At 47.1% G+C, this 21,625-nt stretch overlaps 1 protein-coding gene across 1 annotated transcript in view; it reads left to right on the forward strand.

Annotated features, from left to right (window-relative positions):
- Positions 1 to 21,625, forward strand: part of LOC121551572 (vesicular glutamate transporter 1) — a 42,229-nt gene that overhangs the window by 12,787 nt on the left and 7,817 nt on the right. The window contains exons 2-7 of the mRNA XM_045205055.1: positions 15,723 to 15,975; positions 17,203 to 17,321; positions 18,338 to 18,452; positions 18,668 to 18,755; positions 19,812 to 19,898; positions 21,285 to 21,427. Coding sequence (XP_045060990.1) covers positions 15,723 to 15,975; positions 17,203 to 17,321; positions 18,338 to 18,452; positions 18,668 to 18,755; positions 19,812 to 19,898; positions 21,285 to 21,427 — 805 coding nt within the window. The remainder of the gene's footprint in view (positions 1 to 15,722; positions 15,976 to 17,202; positions 17,322 to 18,337; positions 18,453 to 18,667; positions 18,756 to 19,811; positions 19,899 to 21,284; positions 21,428 to 21,625) is intronic.

Raw genomic sequence — 21,625 nt, forward strand, 5'->3', positions numbered from 1 at the left:
AGGGGGACCTTGCGGGCGCTGCAGGATTTCAGTCCTTCACGGTGTAGTGTGTTACCAATTGTTTTCTTGGTGACTATGGTCCCAGCTGCCTTGAGATCATTGACAAGATCCTCCCGTGTAGTTTTGACTGATTCCTCACCGTTCTCATGATCATTGCAACTCCACAAGGTGAGTCTTGCATGGAGCCCCAGGCCGAGGGAGATTGACAGTTCTTTTGTGTTTCTTCCATTAGCGAATAATTGCACCAACTGTTGTCACCTTCTCACCAAGCTGCTTGGCGATGGTCTTGTAGCCCATTCCTGTCACGCTCGTCGGTAAGAGAGGAGGACCAAGGCGCAGCGTTGCAGGCAAACATACTCTTTATTTAGTGAATACACGATCAAAACAACAAAACGATAACGTGACAGTTCACGGTCTAACACAAACCAACTAGAAACAAGATCCCACAACTACTGTGGGAAAACAGCCTGTTTAAATGTGGTTCCCAATCAGAGACAACCAGCCACAGCTGACACTCGTTGCCTCTGATTGAGAACCACACTGGCCAACATAGAAATGAAACACCTAGATAAACAAATGAAACGCACACCCTGGCTCAACATACAAGTGTCCCCAGAGCCAGGGCGTGACAGTACCCCCCCCTAAAGGCGCGGACTCCGACCGCGTCAACTAAATACCACAGGGGAGGGACCGGGTGGGCACTCCGCCTTGGCGGCGGATCCGGCTCCGGGCCTGATCCCCACTCCCTCTCCAACCCCCCAAAGTACCCCTGGTCCGGTCTGGCCCCGCTGACCGGAGCTGGACTGCACACTGGTGGAGCGGATTGCTCTAGCTCCGGCGTGAAGCAGCTGACCGGTGCCGGACCAGGCACCGGTGGAACAGGCGCAGGCCGTGCCGGACTGGCGACGCGTACCATAGGCTTGGTGCGGGGAGCAGGAGCGGGCCTGACCGGACTGGCGACGCACACCACTGGCTTGGTGGGGAACAGGCAAGGGCCGTGCCGGACTGGCGACGCACACCACTGGCTTGGTGTGGGGAGCAGGAGCGGACCGGACCGGGCTGGCGACGCACACCACTGGCTTGGTGTGGGGAACAGGCACGGGCCGTGCCGGACTGGCGACGCACACCACTGGCTTGGTGTGGGGAGCAGGAGCGGGCCGGACCGGGCTGGCGACGCACACCACTGGCTTGGTGTGGGGAACAGGCACGGGCCGTGCCGGACTGACGACGCACACCACTGGCTTGGTGTGGGGGAGCAGGAGCGGGCCGGACCGGGCTGGCGACCGCACCATAGGCTCGGTGCGGGGAGCAGGAACAGGCCGGGCCGGGCTGGCGGCGCGCACCACAGGCTCGATGCGAGGAACAGGAACAGGCCGGACCGTACTGGGGACACACACCACTGGCCCTATGCAGGGATCAGGAACGGGCCGGACCGGACTGGTAACACACCCCAGTACCTCTCGCCGTGCCTCTACACCTTCCTTCCCCTCTTCGACCAGTGGCCCCCGTAACCTGGCGGCCTCCTCTGCCAACCCGCTGGGCTGCTCTGTCGCGGTCTCTTGCTGCCCCGTCGTCCACGGCGTTAGCCCCCCCCTAAAAATTGTATGGGCTTCACTCCTACCCGTGGACCAGGTCTCCATACTTTTTGCCAGCCTTTCGCCCTTCTGCTTCCACGTCAAGCCCCTCTCTTCCTCACATGGCTTGACCCAGTCGAGGAGGCGAAGGAGATCCGCTAGAGATCTCTCAGGCGATGGCTCCTGGACTTGCTGCTTGGTCCAGTCTTGGTGGGATCTTCTGTCACGCTCGTCGGTAAGAGAGGAGGACCAAGGCGCAGCGTTGCAGGCAAACATACTCTTTATTTAGTGAATACACGATCAAAACAACAAAACGATAACGTGACAGTTCACGGTCTAACACAAACCAACTAGAAACAAGATCCCACAACTACTGTGGGAAAACAGCCTGTTTAAATGTGGTTCCCAATCAGAGACAACCAGCCACAGCTGACACTCGTTGCCTCTGATTGAGAACCACACTGGTCAACATAGAAATGAAACACCTAGATAAACAAATGAAACGCACACCCTGGCTCAACATACAAGTGTCCCCAGAGCCAGGGCGTGACAATTCCAGCCTTGTGTAGGTCTACAATCTTGTCGCTGACATCCTTGGAGAGCTCTTTGGTCTTGGCCATGGTGGAGAGTTTGGAATCTGATTGATTGATTGCTTCTGTGGACAGGTGTCTTTTATACAGGTAACAAACTGAGATTAGGAACACTCCCTTTAAGAGTGTGCTCCTAATCTCAGTTTGTTACCTGTATAAAAGACACCTGGGAGCCAGAAATCTTTCTGATTGAGAGGGGGTCAAATACTTATTTCCCTCATTAAAATGAAAATCAATTTATAAAATTTTTGACATGCGTTTTTCTGGATTTTTTTGTTGTTATTCTGTCTCTCACTGTTCAAATAAACCTACAATTGAAATTATGGACTGATCATTTCTTTGTCAGTGGGCAAACATACAAAATCAGCAGGGGATCAAATACTTTTTTCCCTCACTGTAAATGCCTCATGAGCTTAGTTCAACTGTAGTACCCCATCAGGAACCCCAAATATAAGCTTGTTTTACTCCAATATTTGTAAACAAAGTAAATGTAACACTGTTTAGCCTCAAAACATGGTTCAAACTATACTTTTGATATCATGGATGGTCAGTCCTTGCATTTACTGTACATAGCTCTTGCTTTGAATTTTAGAGTGGGTACATTTCTCCAGGCCCATCCCACTATGACAACAGACTGTACAGCAGACACTATGACAACAGACTGTACAGCAGACACCATGACAACAGACTGCACAGCAGACACTATGACAACAGACTGCACAGCAGACACTATGACAACAGACTTTACAGCAGACACTATGACAACAGACTGCACAGCAGACACTATGACAACAGACTGTACAGCAGACACTATGACAACAGACTGTACAGCAGACACTATGACAACAGACTGTACAGCAGACACTATGACAACAGACTGTACAGCAGACACTATGACAACAGACTGTACAGCAGACACCATGACAACAGACTGCACAGCAGACACTATGACAACAGACTGCACAGCAGACACTATGACAACAGACTTTACAGCAGACACTATGACAACAGACTGCACAGCAGACACTATGACAACAGACTGTACAGCAGACACTATGACAACAGACTGTACAGCAGACACTATGACAACAGACTGTACAGCAGACACTATGACAACAGACTGTACAGCAGACACTATGACAACAGACTGTACAGCAGACACTATGACAACAGACTGTACAGCAGACACTATGACAACAGACTGTACAGCAGACACCATGACAACAGACTGTACAGCAGACACTATGACAACAGACTATACAGCAGACACTATGACAACAGACTGTACAGCAGACACTATGACAACAGACTGTACAGCAGACACCATGACAACAGACTGTACAGCAGACACCATGACAACAGACTGTACAGCAGACACTATGACAACAGACTGTACAGCAGACACTATGACAACAGACGGTACAGCAGACACTATGACAACAGACTGTACAGCAGACACTATGACAACAGACTGTACAGCAGACACTATGACAACAGACTGTACAGCAGACACAATGACAACAGACTGTACAGCAGACACTATGACAACAGACTGTACAGCAGACACTATGACAACAGACTGTACAGCAGACACTATGACAACAGACGGTACAGCAGACACTATGACAACAGACTGTAGACAGACAAGATGAGAGGACAGCAAGAGGAGGGAGGGACAGCAAGAGGAGGGAGGGACAGCAAGAGGAGGGATGGACAGCAAGAGGAGGGAGGGACAGCAAGAGGAGGGAGGGACAGCAAGAGGAGGGAGGGACAGCAAGAGGAGGGAGGGACAGCAAGAGGAGGGAGGGACAGCAAGAGGAGGGAGGGACAGCAAGAGGAGGGAGGGACAGCAAGAGGAGGGAGGGACAGCAAGAGGAGGGATGGACAGCAATAGGAGGGAGGGACAGTATGAGTGGGACGGACATGAGGACAGCAAGAGGACAGCAATTATATGTGGACAAGTGATGACTAGGGAGTCTGGGATTACCTAACATTTTACTCTCTCTCTCTCTCCCTCTATTTCTCTCTGTCTGTCGCACATCCTCTTATGAGGGGATTATCAGGAACGCTCTGTGAATTGGTGAATGTAATATAAAAGGTAACAAAAGACTATTATGTCGTCGGCTCATTTGCCCAGCCAGTCTGTCCTATATGTTATAACACATCGAGACCCAGCCAGTCTGTTCTATCTGTTATAACACATGGAGGCCCAGCCAGTCTATATGTTACAACACATGGAGGCCCAGCCAGTCTGTTCTATCTGTTATAACACATGGAGGCCCAGCCAGTCTATATGTTATAACACATCGAGACCCAGCCAGTCTGTTCTATATGTTATAACACATCGAGACCCAGCCAGTCTGTTCTATATGTTATAACACATGGAGGCCCAGCCAGTCTGTTCTATATGTTATAACACATGGAGGCCCAGCCAGTCTGTTCTATATGTTATAACACATGGAGGCCCAGCCAGTCTATATGTTACAACACACATGGAGGCCCAGCCAGTCTGTTCTATATGTTATAACACATGGCGGCCCAGCCAGTCTATATGTTACAACACACATGGAGGCCCAGCCAGTCTGTTCTATCTGGCAGTGATGTAGTGTGTATTTTATTACCTACCTTATTTATTTATTTTATTTATTTATTTCACCTTTATTTAACCAGGTAAACCAGTTGAGAACAGGTTCTCATTTACAACTGCGACCTGGCCAAGATAAAGCAAAGCAGTGCAATAAAAACAACACAGAGTTACATATGGGGTAAAAAAACATAAAGTCAAAAATACAACAGAAAATATATATACAGTGTGTGCAAATGTAGCAAGTTATGGAGGTAAGGCAATAAATAGGCTATAGTGCAGAATAATTACAATAGTATTAACACTGGAATGCTAGATGTGCAAGAGATTATGTGCAAATAGAGATACTGGGGTGCAAAAGAGCAAAATAAATAACAATATAGGGATGAGGTAGTTGGGTGGGCTAATTTCAGATGGGCTGTGTACAGGTGCAGTGATCGGTAAGGTGCTCTGACAACTGATGCTTAAAGTTATTGAGGGAGATAAGAGTCTCCAGCTTCAGAGATTTTTGCAATTCGTTCCAGTCATTGGCAGCAGAGAACTGGAAGGAATGGCGGCCAAAGGAGGTGTTGGCTTTGGGAATGACCAGTGAGATATACCTGCTGGAGCGCAGACTACGGGTGGGTGCTGCTATGGTGACCAATGAGCTATGATCTGACCAATGAGCATTGACCAATGAGCTTATGACCTGTTATAGCCTGCAGAACTGCTACAGCAACTCCTAGGTCAATGTTGTAGATGAGAATGGATGGATGGATGGACGGACGGACGGACAGATAGATACTACATTATTTTAGATGAACATCCAGTCCATATCCACAGCTCTACACAGAGCATCACTGACACTGGCCGTGTCCCAATACCCATACCTGCGTTCTAAATAATAGGCTGATTGGGTACGCGAAAATATATAGTTCTGTGTGAAAATGTAAGAATTGAGTATGCTTTAAATGCCAGGATGTCCTTTTTGGCTTTCCATCTACTACGAATTTGATGCATGCTATTGTGGGAGAGAATCGTCTTTTCAGACCCAGGTGTGTTTGACAACAGTTGATAATCAGATAAGAAGACGGGCTAGATCAAAATGAACGAACGGCAGGAAACAACGCAATTGCCAATTACATGACGCATTCTCAGTATGGGTAAGCCTAGCATGTTGACATTTGTTGCTTACTGCATACATTGTTACTAAACAGTACATTCTAAATAGTATGTAGTACGATTAGTACACAGTACTGTGGCTTGCAAAGGTATTTTTCCTATTTTGTTGCGTTACAACCTGGAATTAAAATGGAATTTTGTGGTATTTGTATCATTTGATTTACACAACATCCCTACCACTTTGAAGATGCAAAATATTTTTTATTGGGAAACAACCAAGAAATTTGACAAAAAAACAGAACACTTGAGCGTGCATAACTATTCTTTTTCTGGCCACTCTTCTGTAAAGCCCAGCTCTGTGGAGTGTATGGCTTAAAGTGGTCCTATGGACAGATACTCCCATCTCCGCTGTGGAGCTTTGCAGCTCCCTCAGGGTTATCTTTGGTCTCTTTGTTCCCTCTCTGATTAATGCCCTCCTTGCCTGGTCCGTGAGTTTTGGTGGGCAGCCCTCTCTTGGCAGGTTTGTTGTGGTGCCATATTCTTGAAAATTTTTTATAATGGATTTAATGGTGCTCCGTGGGATGTTCAAAGTTTCTGATATTTTTTTATAACCCAACCCTGATCTGTACTTCTCCACAACTTTGTCCCTGACCTGTTTGGAGAGCTCCTTGGTCTTCATGGTGCCGCTTGCTTGGTGGTGCCCCTTGCTTAGTGGTGTTGCAGTCTCTGGGGCCTTTCAGAACAGGTGTATATATACTGAGATCATGTGACACTTAGATTGCACATAGGTGGACTTTATTTAATTACAGACGCAACCCAGTCGTTCGTTCTAAATGTCTGAATGTAATTGGTTGCACCAGATCTTATTTAGGGGCTTCATAGCAAAGGGGGTGAATACATATGCACACACCACTTTTCCATTATTCATTTTTTATAATTTTTGAAACAAGTAAATTTTTTCATTTCACTTCACCAATTTGGAGTATTTTGTGTATGTCCATTACATGAAATCCAAAAAAAAATCAATTTACATTACAGGTTGTAATGCAACAAAATAGGAAAAACGGCAAGTGGGATGAATACTTTTGCAAGGCACTGTATGTCGTTTTAGTAAGTAGAAGACAAGGTAGATTTAGGACACGCCCAATAACGAACAGTAGCCTACTGTTTCTAACTGTAGAACAGTCCTCTGTTACAGTACTTCACTGCATGTCACAGAGTCTACATCCAGTCATTAGACCCTTTAGATCTTCCTCTCAGTATGGAATGCTGTATATGTTATGAAAGATGCTATTGCCTTCTTCTTCTTCTTCTTCTCCGTCTTATTATTACTAACATTTTTAACAGACTGCAATGGATTCCATAGTGCCACCGGAGGGACTAGCTGGGACCAGCTGTACATGTAGATATGGATTCCATAGAGCCAGTGTAACCGGTGTGAAATGGCTAGCTAGTTAGCGGTGCGCACTAGTAGCATTTCAATCGGTGACGTCACTCGCTCTGAGACCTTGAAGTAGTTGTTTTCCCTTGCTCTGCAAGGGCAGCGGCTTTTGTGGAGCGACGGGTAACTGTCACGATCGTCGAAAGGAGCAGACCAAAGCGCAGCGTGTTGAGCGAACATCGTAGACTTTATTATTAAAGAAACCACGATAAAAACAACAAACCAAAAATGACGAAAGTGAAGTCCAAATCTGACACTGACTAAACAGGATCAAGGAAACAAAAACCCACCAAACCAAGGTGAAACCACACAGTTTAAATATGGCTCCCAATCAGAGATAACGAGCCGACAGCTGTCACTCGTTACCTCCGATTGGGAGTCACATGAATAATCACCAAACATAGAAATGAACAACTAGAAAAACCAACATAGAAATACACCCAAAATGAAAATGAACAACCCTGGCTCAAATATCAAAGTCCATGGAGCCAGAGTGTCACAGTACCCCCCCCTAAAGGTGCGAACTCCGGGCGCACCAGCATACAGTCTAGGGGAGGGTCTGGGTGGGCGTCTGTCCATGGTGGCGGCTCTGGCCCAGGTCGTGGTCCCCACCCCACCTTAGTCACTATCCGCTTCCGTAGCCCCCTCCACATGACCACCCCCCAACTAAACCCCACTGGATTAAGGGGCGGCACCGGACTAAGGGGCAGCACCGGACTAAGGGGCAGCACCGGACTAAGGGGCAGCACCAGACTAAGGGGCAGCACCGGACTAAGGGGCAGCACCGGGCTAAGGGACAGTACCTGACTAAGGGGCAGCACCGGCCTGAGGGGCAGCACCGGACTGAATGGCGGATCCTGGCTGGCTGGCTCTGGCGGATCCTGGCTGGACGGCTCTGGCGGATCCTGGCTGGACGGCTCTGGCGGATCCTGGCTGGCGGAAGGCTCTGGCTGATCCTGTCTGGCAGAAGGCTCTGGCTGATCCTGTCTGGCAGAAGGCTCTGGCTGATCCTGTCTGGCAGAAGGCTCTGGCTGATCCTGTCTGGCGGAAGGCTCTGGCTGATCCTGTCTGGCGGAAGGCTCTGGCTGATCCTGTCTGGCGGAAGGCTCTGGCTGATCCTGTCTGGCGGAAGGCTCTGGCTGCTCCTGTCTGGCGGAAGGCTCTGGCTGATCCTGTCTGGCGGAAGGCTCTGGCTGCTCCTGTCTGGCGGAGAGCTCTAGCGGCTCCGGTCTGGCGGACGGCTCTGAAGGCTCATGGCAGACGGGGCGGCTTTGCAGGCTCAGTACAGACGGGCAGTTCCTGCGGCGCTTGGCAGACGGACAGTTCAGACGGCGTTGGGCAGACGGGCAGTTCAGGCGCCGTTGGGCAGACGGGCAGTTCAGACGGCGTTGGGCAGACGGACAGTTCAGGCCCCGTTGGGCAGACGGCAGACTCTGGCCGTCTGAGGCGCATCGTAGGCCTGGTGCGTGGTGCCGGAACTGGAGGTACCGGGCTGAGGACACGCATCTCAGGGCTAGTGCGGGGAGAAGCAACAGGGCATGCTGGACCCTGGGGACGCACATAAGGCCTAGTGCGGGGAGCAGCAACAGGGCATGCTGGACCCTGGGGGACGCACATAAGGCCTAGTGCGGAGAGCAGGAACAGGCCGGGCTGGGCTGGCGACGCGCACCGTATCCCTGGTGCGGGTGGCCGGAACAGGCCGGGCCGGGCTGGCGGCGCACCGTATCCCTGGTGCGTGGAGCAGGAACAGGCCGGGCTGGGCTGGCGACGCGCACCATATCCCTGGTGCGTGGAGCAGGAACAGGCCGGGCTGGGCTGGCGACGCGCACCATATCCCTGGTGCGTGGAGCAGGAACAGGCCGAACCGGGCTGTGGAGACGGATAGGAGGCCTGGAGTGAATAGCGGCCACCACCCGTCCTGGCTGAATGCCTACCCTCACACACTCTGTGTGAGGCATCCGCACAGGACGTACAGGGCGGTGTACCCCTGGCCTGGTGGCCTCCTGAATCCGCCCCCTTTTCTCCTCCTTCAGCCCTGTGGCAGCCTCCTGCTGCCCAGTCGCCCAAGCCATGTGCCCCCCCCAAAAAATTTTTTGGGGTTGCCTCCCGTCCTTCCGACGATGGCCCTGCTGACGCCGTTGCTCCTCTCGCCGTCGCCTCTCCACCGTCTCGCTCCATGGACGGCGATCCATCCCATCCAGGATCTCCTCCCAAGTCCAGGACCCTTTTCCGTCCAACAGCTCCTCCCATGTCCAGACCCTTTGCTCCTGGACGCGCTGCTTGGTCCTTTTACGGTGGGTTTTTCTGTCACGATCGTCGAAAGGAGCAGACCAAAGCGCAGCGTGTTGAGCGAACATCGTAGACTTTATTATTAAAGAAACCACGATAAAAACAACAAACCAAAAATGACGAAAGTGAAGTCCAAATCTGACACTGACTAAACAGGATCAAGGAAACAAAAACCCACCAAACCAAGGTGAAACCACACAGTTTAAATATGGCTCCCAATCAGAGATAACGAGCCGACAGCTGTCACTCGTTACCTCCGATTGGGAGTCACATGAATAATCACCAAACATAGAAATGAACAACTAGAAAAACCAACATAGAAATACACCCAAAATGAAAATGAACAACCCTGGCTCAAATATCAAAGTCCATGGAGCCAGAGTGTCACAGTAACGGTGCTTCGAGGGTGACTGTTGTCGATGTGGGCAGAGGGTCGAGGAGAGGGACGGAAGCAAGACTGTTACACCACCAGAGGGACTAGCTGGGACTTGCTGTACATGTAGATATGTGTATGCATGTGTTATCTTATCTGCAAGTCAATAGCATATACTGTCAGCTTAAGGCCACGTCTGATTCACTTAAGCCTTCTGCTGATAAATGTGAAACAAATGACCATGCTATGTTCACATTGCATGATGGGTAGTGCAGTGCTTCACGCCACACACACAGTCAAGGCTGAAAGGTACCAGTTGAATAAACCAAGGTTGCTATTTGACATTTGACTGGAGCAGCAATGAAAAGAGGACCTGAATTATCTGTTGTCCCTCAATTTAATGATGATCGTATTCCTCGACTGCCAACGTGTTGTATTTGTTTTTTTTTAAAGGCTACCGTTAAAATAACGGACAGGAAATATAAAGAAAAAGGGGTTCCTATCAGGCACGATGGAACCAATGGAATTGTTCCAAAAGTGCAAACACACAAGACCGCCCTCCTGAAGAGTCTTACCCAGCTATTCGGTAGCGCAAGTGGGGACACTACAGGCTGAGGAGTGAATTTCACACATCCTCATGTGCTACACAGGATTCCTTCTTCCTGCCATCATTAATACAGTGCCTAGGGTCATGTGACTCATGCCTTACGTCTCGTTTCCTACCTCTTAACTGCTGCCAGCTGAGACCAATCAGAACTCACTATCCTAACGAGATATGAACTGTATCAGCTGACCGGGAAATGAAGTGGTTGAGCGTCACACGAGGACACAGAAAGATGATGGTGATGATGATAGTAGTGATGATAATGGTGGTGATGATGGTGGTGATGATGGTGGTGATGATGGTGGAAATTCTATCCATTAATTGAATATGTGTTCAAATACTTATTTAATTACATTTTGAATTTAATACATTGAAAAGTAAATTTTCAGAATTGATTAAATTAACATTTCCAGTGAATTTGGCCCCCCTGATAGTGCTCTTGGGTTAAAGAGATACACAGCTTTGTAAGTACTAGTGTAGTGGACGTCCCACTAGGGAACTGTGGAAGCCCTGGACCAGAGACCACACACCGTGGGGGAAAGAGCAGCCCTATGAGTGAATAGAAGTGTAATTAACGTTAATTAGCGCCGATGGCTAGTCTCATTAGCAGGTAACATATGTGCCGGTGCCAGGCTGCAATCTGTCTCGTTGCATCTCAATACAAAGGCTGATGGTTAATGAGGGCCCTCCTGCAACATCCCCACCACTCAGCTTAGCTGGGATGGAGCTGGTAGCACTCAGGTGTTTAGTCACCATTTCATCTCCTCCATTTGTATTGGGTGGATGGATACCATGGATACCATTATTCAGCAGATTATCAGAGGTGCTAAAATCCCAAATGCGCTAAGGGAAATGTAATATTATAAATAAACAATATATTATCAAATATATTATTGTTGTGGTGGGCCAGCCACCACATCAAATTGCTTACTTTTGACAAAGAAACGGTATCATCTCAATCAAATCTGCATATTGAAGGAAAAAATATCCTATTTTGTTATTTGAAATACTGTATATTGCACATAAGTAAGTAAGTAAGTATGCTAAACAATCCTAGCATACCACAGTGCCTAGTGTACCAGTTATTCTTCTCATTAACTGAATTGAATAATAAGTGGAATTCCCCAAATGTGACTTTTTGCTAAAACTGAGATGGTTAGAAAATAATAGTGTATGATGGTAAAAACAAGAAAGACATAAAAGAAAGGCTGGAGTGAGGGAAAGAGATGTTGGAGCAGATGGATTGAGTGTGTTAGAGTTAGAAGGAGAGAGAGGGAGAGAGAGGGAGAGTTAGAGAGAGTGAGAGAGAGTTAGAGAGAGAGCAAGAGAGCGAGAGAGAGTTAGAGAGAGAGAGAGAGAGCAAGAGAGTGAGAGAGTGTGTGTGAGAGAGATAGTTATAGAGAGAGAGAGAGAGAGTTAGAGTGAGAAAGAGCATTAAGAGAGAGAGAGAGAGAGAGAGAGAGAGAGAGAGAGAGAGACAGAGAGAGAGAGAGAGAGCTAGAGCTAGAGAGAGAGATGAGAGGATGAACCACTAGCGTAGCGGGGAACGGTAGTACGTGGTGCGGTTGATGCCATCGTTTATCCCTCCATATTCATTTCCGGAAGTAAATATTTTTGGGTAATCCTAATCTGAATGTTGTGACAGATTAAGAGGGAGTGGGAGGAGAGATTGGGATCACTCGAACAGAGCATGAGAGATGGAAAAAGGGAGAGAGCGAGTGAGGAGGGAGGGAGAATACACCGGAAGAGATACGGTAGCAGGGGATAGGATAGAGCGAGAGAGAGAAAGGTAGAGAGAGAGAGAGATAGGAGGGATGGAGGGAGGGAGGACATAACCTTTAATCCCTTTTACATCCAAACATACCGTTTTTTTATCCCTCCATCTATACATTGTATCAATCAATATGGTAATATACTGAATGTACCCACAGTTATACTACTACTAAATAAATATTATGTACATTACAATGTAGACCCAAGTTTTCTCTCTGTCTCCTTTGCTAGTCTGTTCTTGGCTTGTGTCTGACTGATTGCGTGTTTTCAGCGTTTGAAGGGATTACAACGAATCTGCTTTGTTGAAAGGGGGAGGTACAAGCTGAAGCACAAGCACGGCATAAGAGCGACATACAGATAGAGAGATATACTGAACAAAAATATAAATGCAACATGCATCAATTTCAAGTTACAGTTCATATAAGGAAATCAGTCAATTGAAATAAATGAATTAGGCCCTAATCTATGGATTTCACATGACTGGGCAGGGGCACAGCCATGGTTGGGCCTGGGAGGGCATAGGCCCACCCATTGGGGAGCCAGGCCCAGTCAATCAGAATCCGTTTTTCCCCACAAAAGGGCTTTATTACAGACAGAAATACCCCTCAGTTTCATCAGCTGTCCGGGTGGCTGGTCTCAGACGATCCCAAAGGTGAAGAAGCCGGATGTGGAGGTCCTGGGCTGGCGTGGTTACATGTGGTCTGCGGTTGTGAGGCCAGTTGGACGTACTGCCAAATTTTCTAAAATGAAGTTGGAAGTGGCTTATGGTAGAGAAATTAACATTCAATTCTCTGGAAACAGCTCTGGTGGACATTCCTGCAGTCAGCATGCCAATTGCACACTCCCTCAAAACTTGAGACATCTGTGGCATTGTGTTGTGTGACAAAACTGCACATTTTAGAGTGGCCTTTTATTGTCCCCAGCACAAGGAGCACCTGTGTAATGATCATGCTGTTTAATCAGCTTCTTGATATGCCACACCTGTCAGTTGGATGGATTATCTTGGCAAAGGACAAATGCTCACTAACAGGGACGTAAACAAATTTGTGCACAACATTTGTGAGAAATAAGCAATTTTTGCATGTTCAGTGTAGATAGACAGAGAGAGAGAGAGAGAGCGAGAGATAGAGAGAGAGAGAGAGAGAGAGAGAGAGAGAGAGAGAGAGAGAGAGAGAGAGAGAGAGAGAGAGAGAGAATATTAGAGGGGGGAAAACTCAATAATTCATCTCCCCAAAAAGTATATTAATATTTAATCAATCTAAGAGTTGGACTTGCGTGTGTGTGGTGTGTATTTGTGTTCATTGTGTGTCTGTGTGTGTGTTCAGAGTGTGTTCGTGTGTGTGTTCAGTGTGTGTGTGTTCATACTTGTGGGAGAAAAATAATGGAAGAGGAGAATAGAGTGAGGCAAGAATCATCTCCAGGAATCTCTGAATCACTTGATTTTAATAAAGGATGAGTCTTTCTATTTAGACATTATATTTGATTCAGACCAGACTGAGTCACAATGAGTCACCTCTTTGGAACCCAATGACTCCTAGCAGTGATTCCGGCTGCTTCTTTCGACGCAATTCTCCACCTCACTGAGTAACTTGATCCCCCATGGAAACTAGACAACCTGTGAGCTCCTGTGTGACCCTGTACACACACACACACACACACACACATGCACATGCAGGCACACACATGCACATGCAGGCACACACTAAAACACACACACACACCGATACACACACACACCAATACACACACACCTATATACACAAACACACACACGCACACACAAACCATCTCTAATTCTGTCTCTGTCCCTCTCTCACTCTCTCTTTCTTTGCCATACTAGCTATAGGTGTTGAAATGAGCCATTGCAGATATACTGTGTTTGTGTGTATAAGTGTGTGGTTGGGAATTTGGGTGTATGGTTGGGCTGTGCGTTCCCTGCAGATGGTGGTCGCAGAGCCGGATAGAAAATTCTGCATTGTTGGTTAAGGGCTTGTAAGTAAGCATTTCACTGTAAAGTCTACACCTGTTGTATTAGACGCATGTTACAAATAACATTTGATTTGATGTCACAATGGGACGCCAGACTATCACGACTCAGCCGCTTTGGACTCTGAACTGCGCTTTCGTGTCCAAAGTGTTTGTGTGTGACAGAGTGGTCAGTGGTAGGGCAGCAGCAGGTATAGGGTACTGTGAAGGACTGGACACTGGGGGAATGTGCTATAGCTGGTACCCACCCACCTAGGGACCAGGCAAACAACAGCTGCTCCCACACAGGGGGAGTTGCTGATTCAGAGATGATCTGAACATATGTGTGTGTGTGTGTGTGTGTGTGTGTGTGTGTGTGTGTGTGTGTGTGTGTGTGTGTGTGTGTGTGTGTGTGTGTGTGTGTGTGTGTGTGTGTGTGCGTGTGTGCGTGGTGGTGCGTGCGTGCGTGCGTGCGTGCGTGCGTGCGTGCGTGCGTGTGTGTGCATGTGTGCGTGCATGTGTACGCTTGGGAGAGACAGCGTGTCAAGCTTTATGATCCCTAAACCGCTATACCTCTAAAAATGTGGAAAGAAAATCTATGTGTAATGTTTGCTTGATCTCTAAACCATATGTACACATAGCTAGGGTCACATTGATGCAGTCTGTATGGACTGCCAATTCACAGTACTGGATTCGGGGGGTAGCCCAACCGGGACTCGGACCTGCAACCTTCTGGTTGTGAGGCAGTCATGCTATCCACAGTATCAATAATGGTCATTTTTTACCAAGGCTGGGGTTGTTACAAGAAATACTTGTGTGCGGGCGGGGCGGGGTGGGGCGAGGTGAGGCCGGGCTTACAACCTCCCAGGCCCTTCAGAAAATGGTAATGTAGTCATCTCTAGCTTCAAGCTGACATTCATGAAATGACTGAATTGAAAACGGAATTGAGCCCAACCCTGGTAAACATGTAGCTGACCTTGTAATGTCTACATTACAACAAACACGTTGGTTTTCAAAAAGGTGTCCTTCCACCACATAAATGGAAATTTGACTTGGCTGTTGCATTGGTTAGGTCCGCATTCTCCCTGCTTATTAATACTACACTAACAGACACCTTTATCCATAGAGACTCCCAGTACAGCATACAGTTTAAGTATAGTATGTGATCCCTATGGGAATTGAACCCACGACCTTGCCGTTGTTAGCATAATGCTCCTTCTTCCAAGCTCCCAACTGAGCCACACAGGAGCACCACAGGGTTAAATTCTTAACCCTATTAAATTCTCATTAGATTTCAGTTTCTTGTTTTTCTTTTATACAATTTTAAAGCGACTTTGGGTCCTTGAAAAGCGCTAAATGAATACCATGTGCAATTATTATTATTATTATTAATTCTGTCCCTCTCTCTCTCTCTCTGCTCTTCACCAGAATCCTAGAAAAGCGTCAGCCCAATGGCGAGACCATCGAGCTGTCGGATGAGGGCCGCCCAGAGCTTGTGGAGGAGAAGGAGATGCCCGTGGTGGACTGCACCTGCTTCGGCCTTCCCCGTCGCTACATCATCGCCATCCTCTCAGGCCTGGGCTTCTGCATCTCCTTCGGCATCCGCTGCAACCTGGGCGTGGCCATCGTCAGCATGGTCAACGACCACACCGTCTGGAAAGGCAACAAGGAGGTCCTGGTGGTGAGTCACACTGATCTTGCACTTACACTCGCACTTCTTGGAAAATGGTTATTTTTGGTTCCAGATAGGGTTCTACCTGGGAAAAAAAGGGTCCTAAATGGAACCAAAAAGGGTTCTCCTATAGGGACAACCGAAGAACCCATTTGGAAACCTTTTTTCTAAGAGTGTGGCTCTGACTTTGCTGATGGCTGCTTTATTGAGGAAAATATGTACTTACTATGACTGTCTGCTTTATTGAGGAAAACATTTGCATACTATGACTGTCTGCTTTATTGAGGAAAAAATTGACATACTATGACTGTCTGCTTTATTGAGGAAAACATTGACATACTATGACTGTCTGCTTTATTGAGGAAAACATGTACTTACTATGACTGTCTGCTTTATTGAGGAAAACATTTACATACTATGACTGTCTGTGCTAACGACTCAAATGTAAATGTCTGAAAAAGGGAGGCTCTTTGAAGTGACCGATGGTTCTATGTGGCACTATTTCTACTCAAAGAACAATTTTCTTGAAGAGGGTTCTTCCCTACGTTCTTCGCTGTCTGAATGGTAGCAAATAACCTTGCTAGCTAGTGTTGTGGGAAGAGGAGGGTTGGGGTCAGGTCAGGTTAGTGGGAGGGCTGGCTACAGGCCACAACCAAGGTTGCAACTTTGGGCTTGGAGGCTCACAGTGTGTGTAACCTAACGTAGCAGGGGTAAAATAAATGCCTGAGCGGAGTCCCCACATCCATTTTTCAGGGGAAAATCAAGCTAGGTTGAAGATACTGTATCAATGAAAACCAGATGCATCCGGTTGTTTCCGACCTCGCTGAAGTTGGAGTGTGTGCAAACTTTATTTTTGTGCAGAGGAAGGAGATTACTGTCGTTGGACAATGGACGTTGACTTGAAAATGCTTATTTATAATCACAACCAGCACCTTTTGAAGTGTAGCTTTTATCAGGGTGCTTGGGAAGCTAACACAAGTCTTCAGGTCTCAGGCAAGGTTTCTCATCACTGAAGCATTATTTAACAAACCCACTCCGCTACTCATCCATAGTCATGGGTTGTGTTCATCAGGGCAAGCAACGAAAAACGCTTCAAAATGTTCTGCAACTGAAAATCAAAACAAGCGTTTTCTTATTGTACAAATCCAGGTGGTCCCTTGGTTCCCAGATGGTTTCCTTCCGTTTGGTGCCTAATGAACACAACCATGGTCTCTCCTCCTCTTTCTCTCCCCCCAGGCAGCACAGTTCAGCTGGGATCCAGAGACTGTGGGAATGATCCACGGGTCCTTCTTCTGGGGATACATCGTCACACAGATTCCTGGAGGTTTCATATGTCAAAAATATAAAGCTAACAAGTATGTACGTTTTAGGATGCTTTGGGATTATCATTCCTGTATTGATTAAATTATTTCCTTATTGTATGTCAATACCTTTCCTCAAAGTAGTCAGAGGTCAACTTTATTACTACTAGGCTTAATTTGACTAAAGTATACATTATATTTTACTAGAGTATACAAAATATTTTACTAGAGTATACATTATATTTGACTAAAGTATACATTACATTTGACTAAATTATACATTATATTTCCCACTTTCTCCTTTGTCCCCAAACAACGTCTGATAACAGTAGTGTTATGATAACATGAAGGGGTCCTATATGACTTATTTATAAGTAGTAGCCTCATAAGGAACAGGAGTCCATCTCATGTACAAGTACACCCCCTGAACAGGACATTAGTGCAGAGGGCCAAGTAGACGCGCATTGGGTCCCATTTATACAGTCTTTGGTATGACTTGGCCGGGGATTGAACCCCCGACCTTCCAATCTCAGGGGGGACAGTCCTACCAGAAGGCCACTGAGTTGGCTTGACACATTTATAAGCAGTACATAAACTTTGAATAGTATACATTGGCTACTAAAGTATGGCTGTGGATGTTGCCTCAAGCAAGCAGTTATGTATTCATTTTGACTTATGAAGTATAGACCGAGCCCTTGTATTCAAGGACTTTTGTCAGACATTTTTAGCTGCTACATATCTTGGGACAATCTAATCAATAACATCACAGGGAACCATGTGGATTGTGGTTATTCCCAAAGACATTTCTCTCAGGATTGGGGTCAATTCTATTTTTATATCAGTCAATTCAGGAAGTGAAATGAAAACCCGCTCATGAATTTAAATCTTTATAGAATTTAAATCTTTATACTTTATTTATAGAACATATTTGCCAATAATCACTTCCTAAATTAACTAAATTGAAAATGAAACTGACCCCTAACAAACTCTGGTCTCTATAGCTCTCAGTGGTTGAAATGAAGGCTGGGTGTGTGTTTGTCTCTGACTGTTTCTGTCTTGATGTGTTTCAGAGTGTTTGGCTTTGCCATAGTGGCCACATCCACTCTGAATATGCTGATTCCATCTGCTGCCCGCACACACTACAGCTGTGTCATACTAGTCAGGATATGCCAAGGCCTCGTCGAGGTACTTAATGTGCATCTGTCTGTCTGTCGGTATGTGTGTGTGTGTGTGTGTGTGTGTGTGTGTGTGTGTGTGTGTGTGTGTGTGTGTGTGTGTGTGTGTGTGTGTGTGTGTGTGGGTGTGGGTGTGTGTGTGCGTGTGCCTGTCTGTCTCTGTGTGTGTTTTGGATATTATGTTTGGATATTTACTGTGTGCATCACTTCATTACTTCCCTATAGGGCGTATCTTACCCAGCATGCCATGGGATCTGGGCCAAATGGGCCCCGCCTCTAGAGAGAAGTCGACTGGCCACAACAGCATTCTGTGGTAAGATACTAAAACAAATGGATTGAAATATCCTCTCACTCTCTCCCACTTTCTCTCTCTTAAACCACACAATGAAGAAACGAATTGCCCCCGGGAGATAATAAAGACTACTCTACACATTTCTGGATGATAGCATTAGTGATGTTACTTGATGCTCTTGTCAAGAGGGTAGCTAAGATGTTCTTGTAAACAACCTCCACATTATAGTAAAAGTTCCTATTGGTAACATCCCAAATAAATCTAGCGCAGCAGATTGTCTTCCTACATACCGTATGCATGCATTCCACAGGAGGTTGGTGGCACCTTAATTGGGGAGGATGTGTTCGTGGTAATGGCTGGAGCGGGATTAGTGGAATGGTATCAAATACATCAAACACATGGTTTGATGCCATTCCATTCACTCCGTTCCAGCCATTATTATGAGCCGTCCTCCCGTCAACAGCCTCCACTGATGCATTGCCAGCTGCAGGAAGTGTACGTAGCCCTCTACACTCCAGGGTCCAGGTATGTGGGATGAAAATGGCAGATTTAGTCTCTGATAAGAGCTTCCATTTGAGGCGTGTTCAAATAATGCCTACCTAAACCAGATTGAGATTTGTAGTGGACCGTCTTTGGATTCCATAAACAACAACTGCAATTGTGTGATGGTGAGAATGCAGGGCTTTGTTCCAAATAAAAATGACATGTTTCACCTAGCCTAAATGTTGCACAAATATTCTTATTATGTTACTGAATGTATCCAGCATATTTCCAAGCCACCTTATCGGTTTTGGAGGCAGCATAATTTTGTCTAGCAAAGAGCTAACTAACTGTACTTACTGTAAGTGAATTGTTTCCCTCCACGGTTAGTTGGCTAGGTTAATTAGTTAACTTGCTAGCTAATCTCGAAACCCAGAACCAAATATTGCGTGAGCTAGCTAGCTAGCTAGCTATTGCTACTGACTTCGATTGTGGGTGCTGAGGTGTTCAAATCTGGCCTGACGGAGGCGTTACACAACATCAATAGAAACATCAATGTACCATATTTCTGCGTCTTGCTCTTTCTTTGTGTCACAGGTTCTTATGCCGGAGCTGTGGTGGCCATGCCTCTCGCTGGGGTGTTGGTTCAGTACGTAGGGTGGCCTTCAGTCTTCTACGTCTATGGTGAGTAAAACCAACCTGTCAGTACTGACTTTAACTGTCTCGTCATCATACATGTCCCATCGGATATAACCCCAGCAAGCTTATGGTCTGTGGTCCCTGCTCAGCTGCCTACTGCCCATGGCCCAGTGTCGGGTAGCCCAGACTATTGAAAGTGGTATGCTGACTGCTCGGTTAGCCAGTGCTAGCCTCCTTTGGGTAGCTTGTGGTCTAGCACCAGTTCATAGGAGGAGAGAGGTATAGACATGGGTCCAGGAAGAGCTTGCTGGGTATTGTTTCTGTCACAATGACATCCAAACGGACACAATTTATGCTATTGCAAACGTGTCATCACTGTAGTGTACTGTAGAGATTATTTGTCATATTTTCAACTCTCATCTATTTTGCGGCCCATCTCTCTTTTCCATCTTTTTCCCCTTCCCTCTGTCTTTCACCTCTTTGGTCCTTCTCCTGAACCCCCAATGCCCCACCAAACTCTCTTTATCCCCCTCCAATATCATGTCAACTTCCTCCCACTTGCTTTCTCCATACCCTTCTCCCTACCCTCTCCCTACCCTACCTTATCCCTACCCTACCCTTCATCCTACCCTACCTTCTCCCTACCCTATCCTTCACCCTACCCTACCTTCTCCCACCCTACCTTCTCCCTACCCTACCCTTCACCCTACCCTACCTTCACCCTACCCTACCTTCTCCCTACCCTACCTTCTCCCTACTATACCTTCTCCCTACCCTACCCTTCTCCCTACCCTACCCTTCACCCTACCGTACCTTCTCCCTACCCTACCCTTCTATCTACCCTACCTTCTCCCTACCCTACACTTCTCCCTACCCTTCTCACACTCCCCCTTTCTCCTCTCTCTCCCCTCTCTACCTCTCTACCTCTCTCCTCCTCTCCCTCTCCCCTCTTTACCTCTCTACCTCTCTCCTCCTCTCCCTCTCCCCTCTCTACCTCTCTACCTCTCTACCTCTCTCCTCCTCTCTCTCCTCTCTTTACCTCTCTACCGCTCTACCTCTCTCCTCCTCTCTCTCCCCTCTTTACCTCTACCTCTCTCTTCCTCTCTCCCCTCTTTACCTCTCTACCTCTCTCTCCCTCTCTCTCCCCTCTTTACCTCTCTACCTCTCTCTCCCTCTCTCTCCCCTCTTTACCTCTCTACCTCTCTCTTCCTCTCTTTTCCTCTCTCCTCTCTTTATCTCTCTACCTCTCTCCTCCTCTCGCTCCTCTCTTTTGACAGGAGCCACTGTGCTTCTGCTTCTGTTTCTGCTTGCTCTAAGGGGTTTTAAGGCTGCAGGGTATCTGTACTTTCTGACAACTTCTGATGTGTAAAGGGTTTTATAAAAACATGTAATTGATTAATCGATAGATTGACCTCTCTCTCCCTCTCCCAGGCAGTTTTGGGATAGCATGGTATCTGTTCTGGATCCTGGTGTCATATGAAAGCCCGGCAGCCCACCCCACTATCACCCCTGAGGAGAGGAAGTACATCGAGGAAGCCATCGGAGAGTCAGCAGGCTTTGCCAATCCTCTACAGGTAAGGACAAAGACGCACACAGACACTCACACAGACACACACACACACACACTCCATTGTATTACAAATAAACAGCACTGTCTCTCACACACACACACACACACCACATCCCTCTATAATTTCACCTGCCGCTTTTTTGCAATGTGAGGACTGTGAGGACTGTGAGGACTGTGAGCACAACCATCTCTCATTCCTCCT

The sequence above is a fragment of the Coregonus clupeaformis genome, chromosome 19 (assembly GCF_020615455.1).
Source record: "Coregonus clupeaformis isolate EN_2021a chromosome 19, ASM2061545v1, whole genome shotgun sequence".
NCBI lineage: Eukaryota > Metazoa > Chordata > Actinopteri > Salmoniformes > Salmonidae > Coregonus > Coregonus clupeaformis.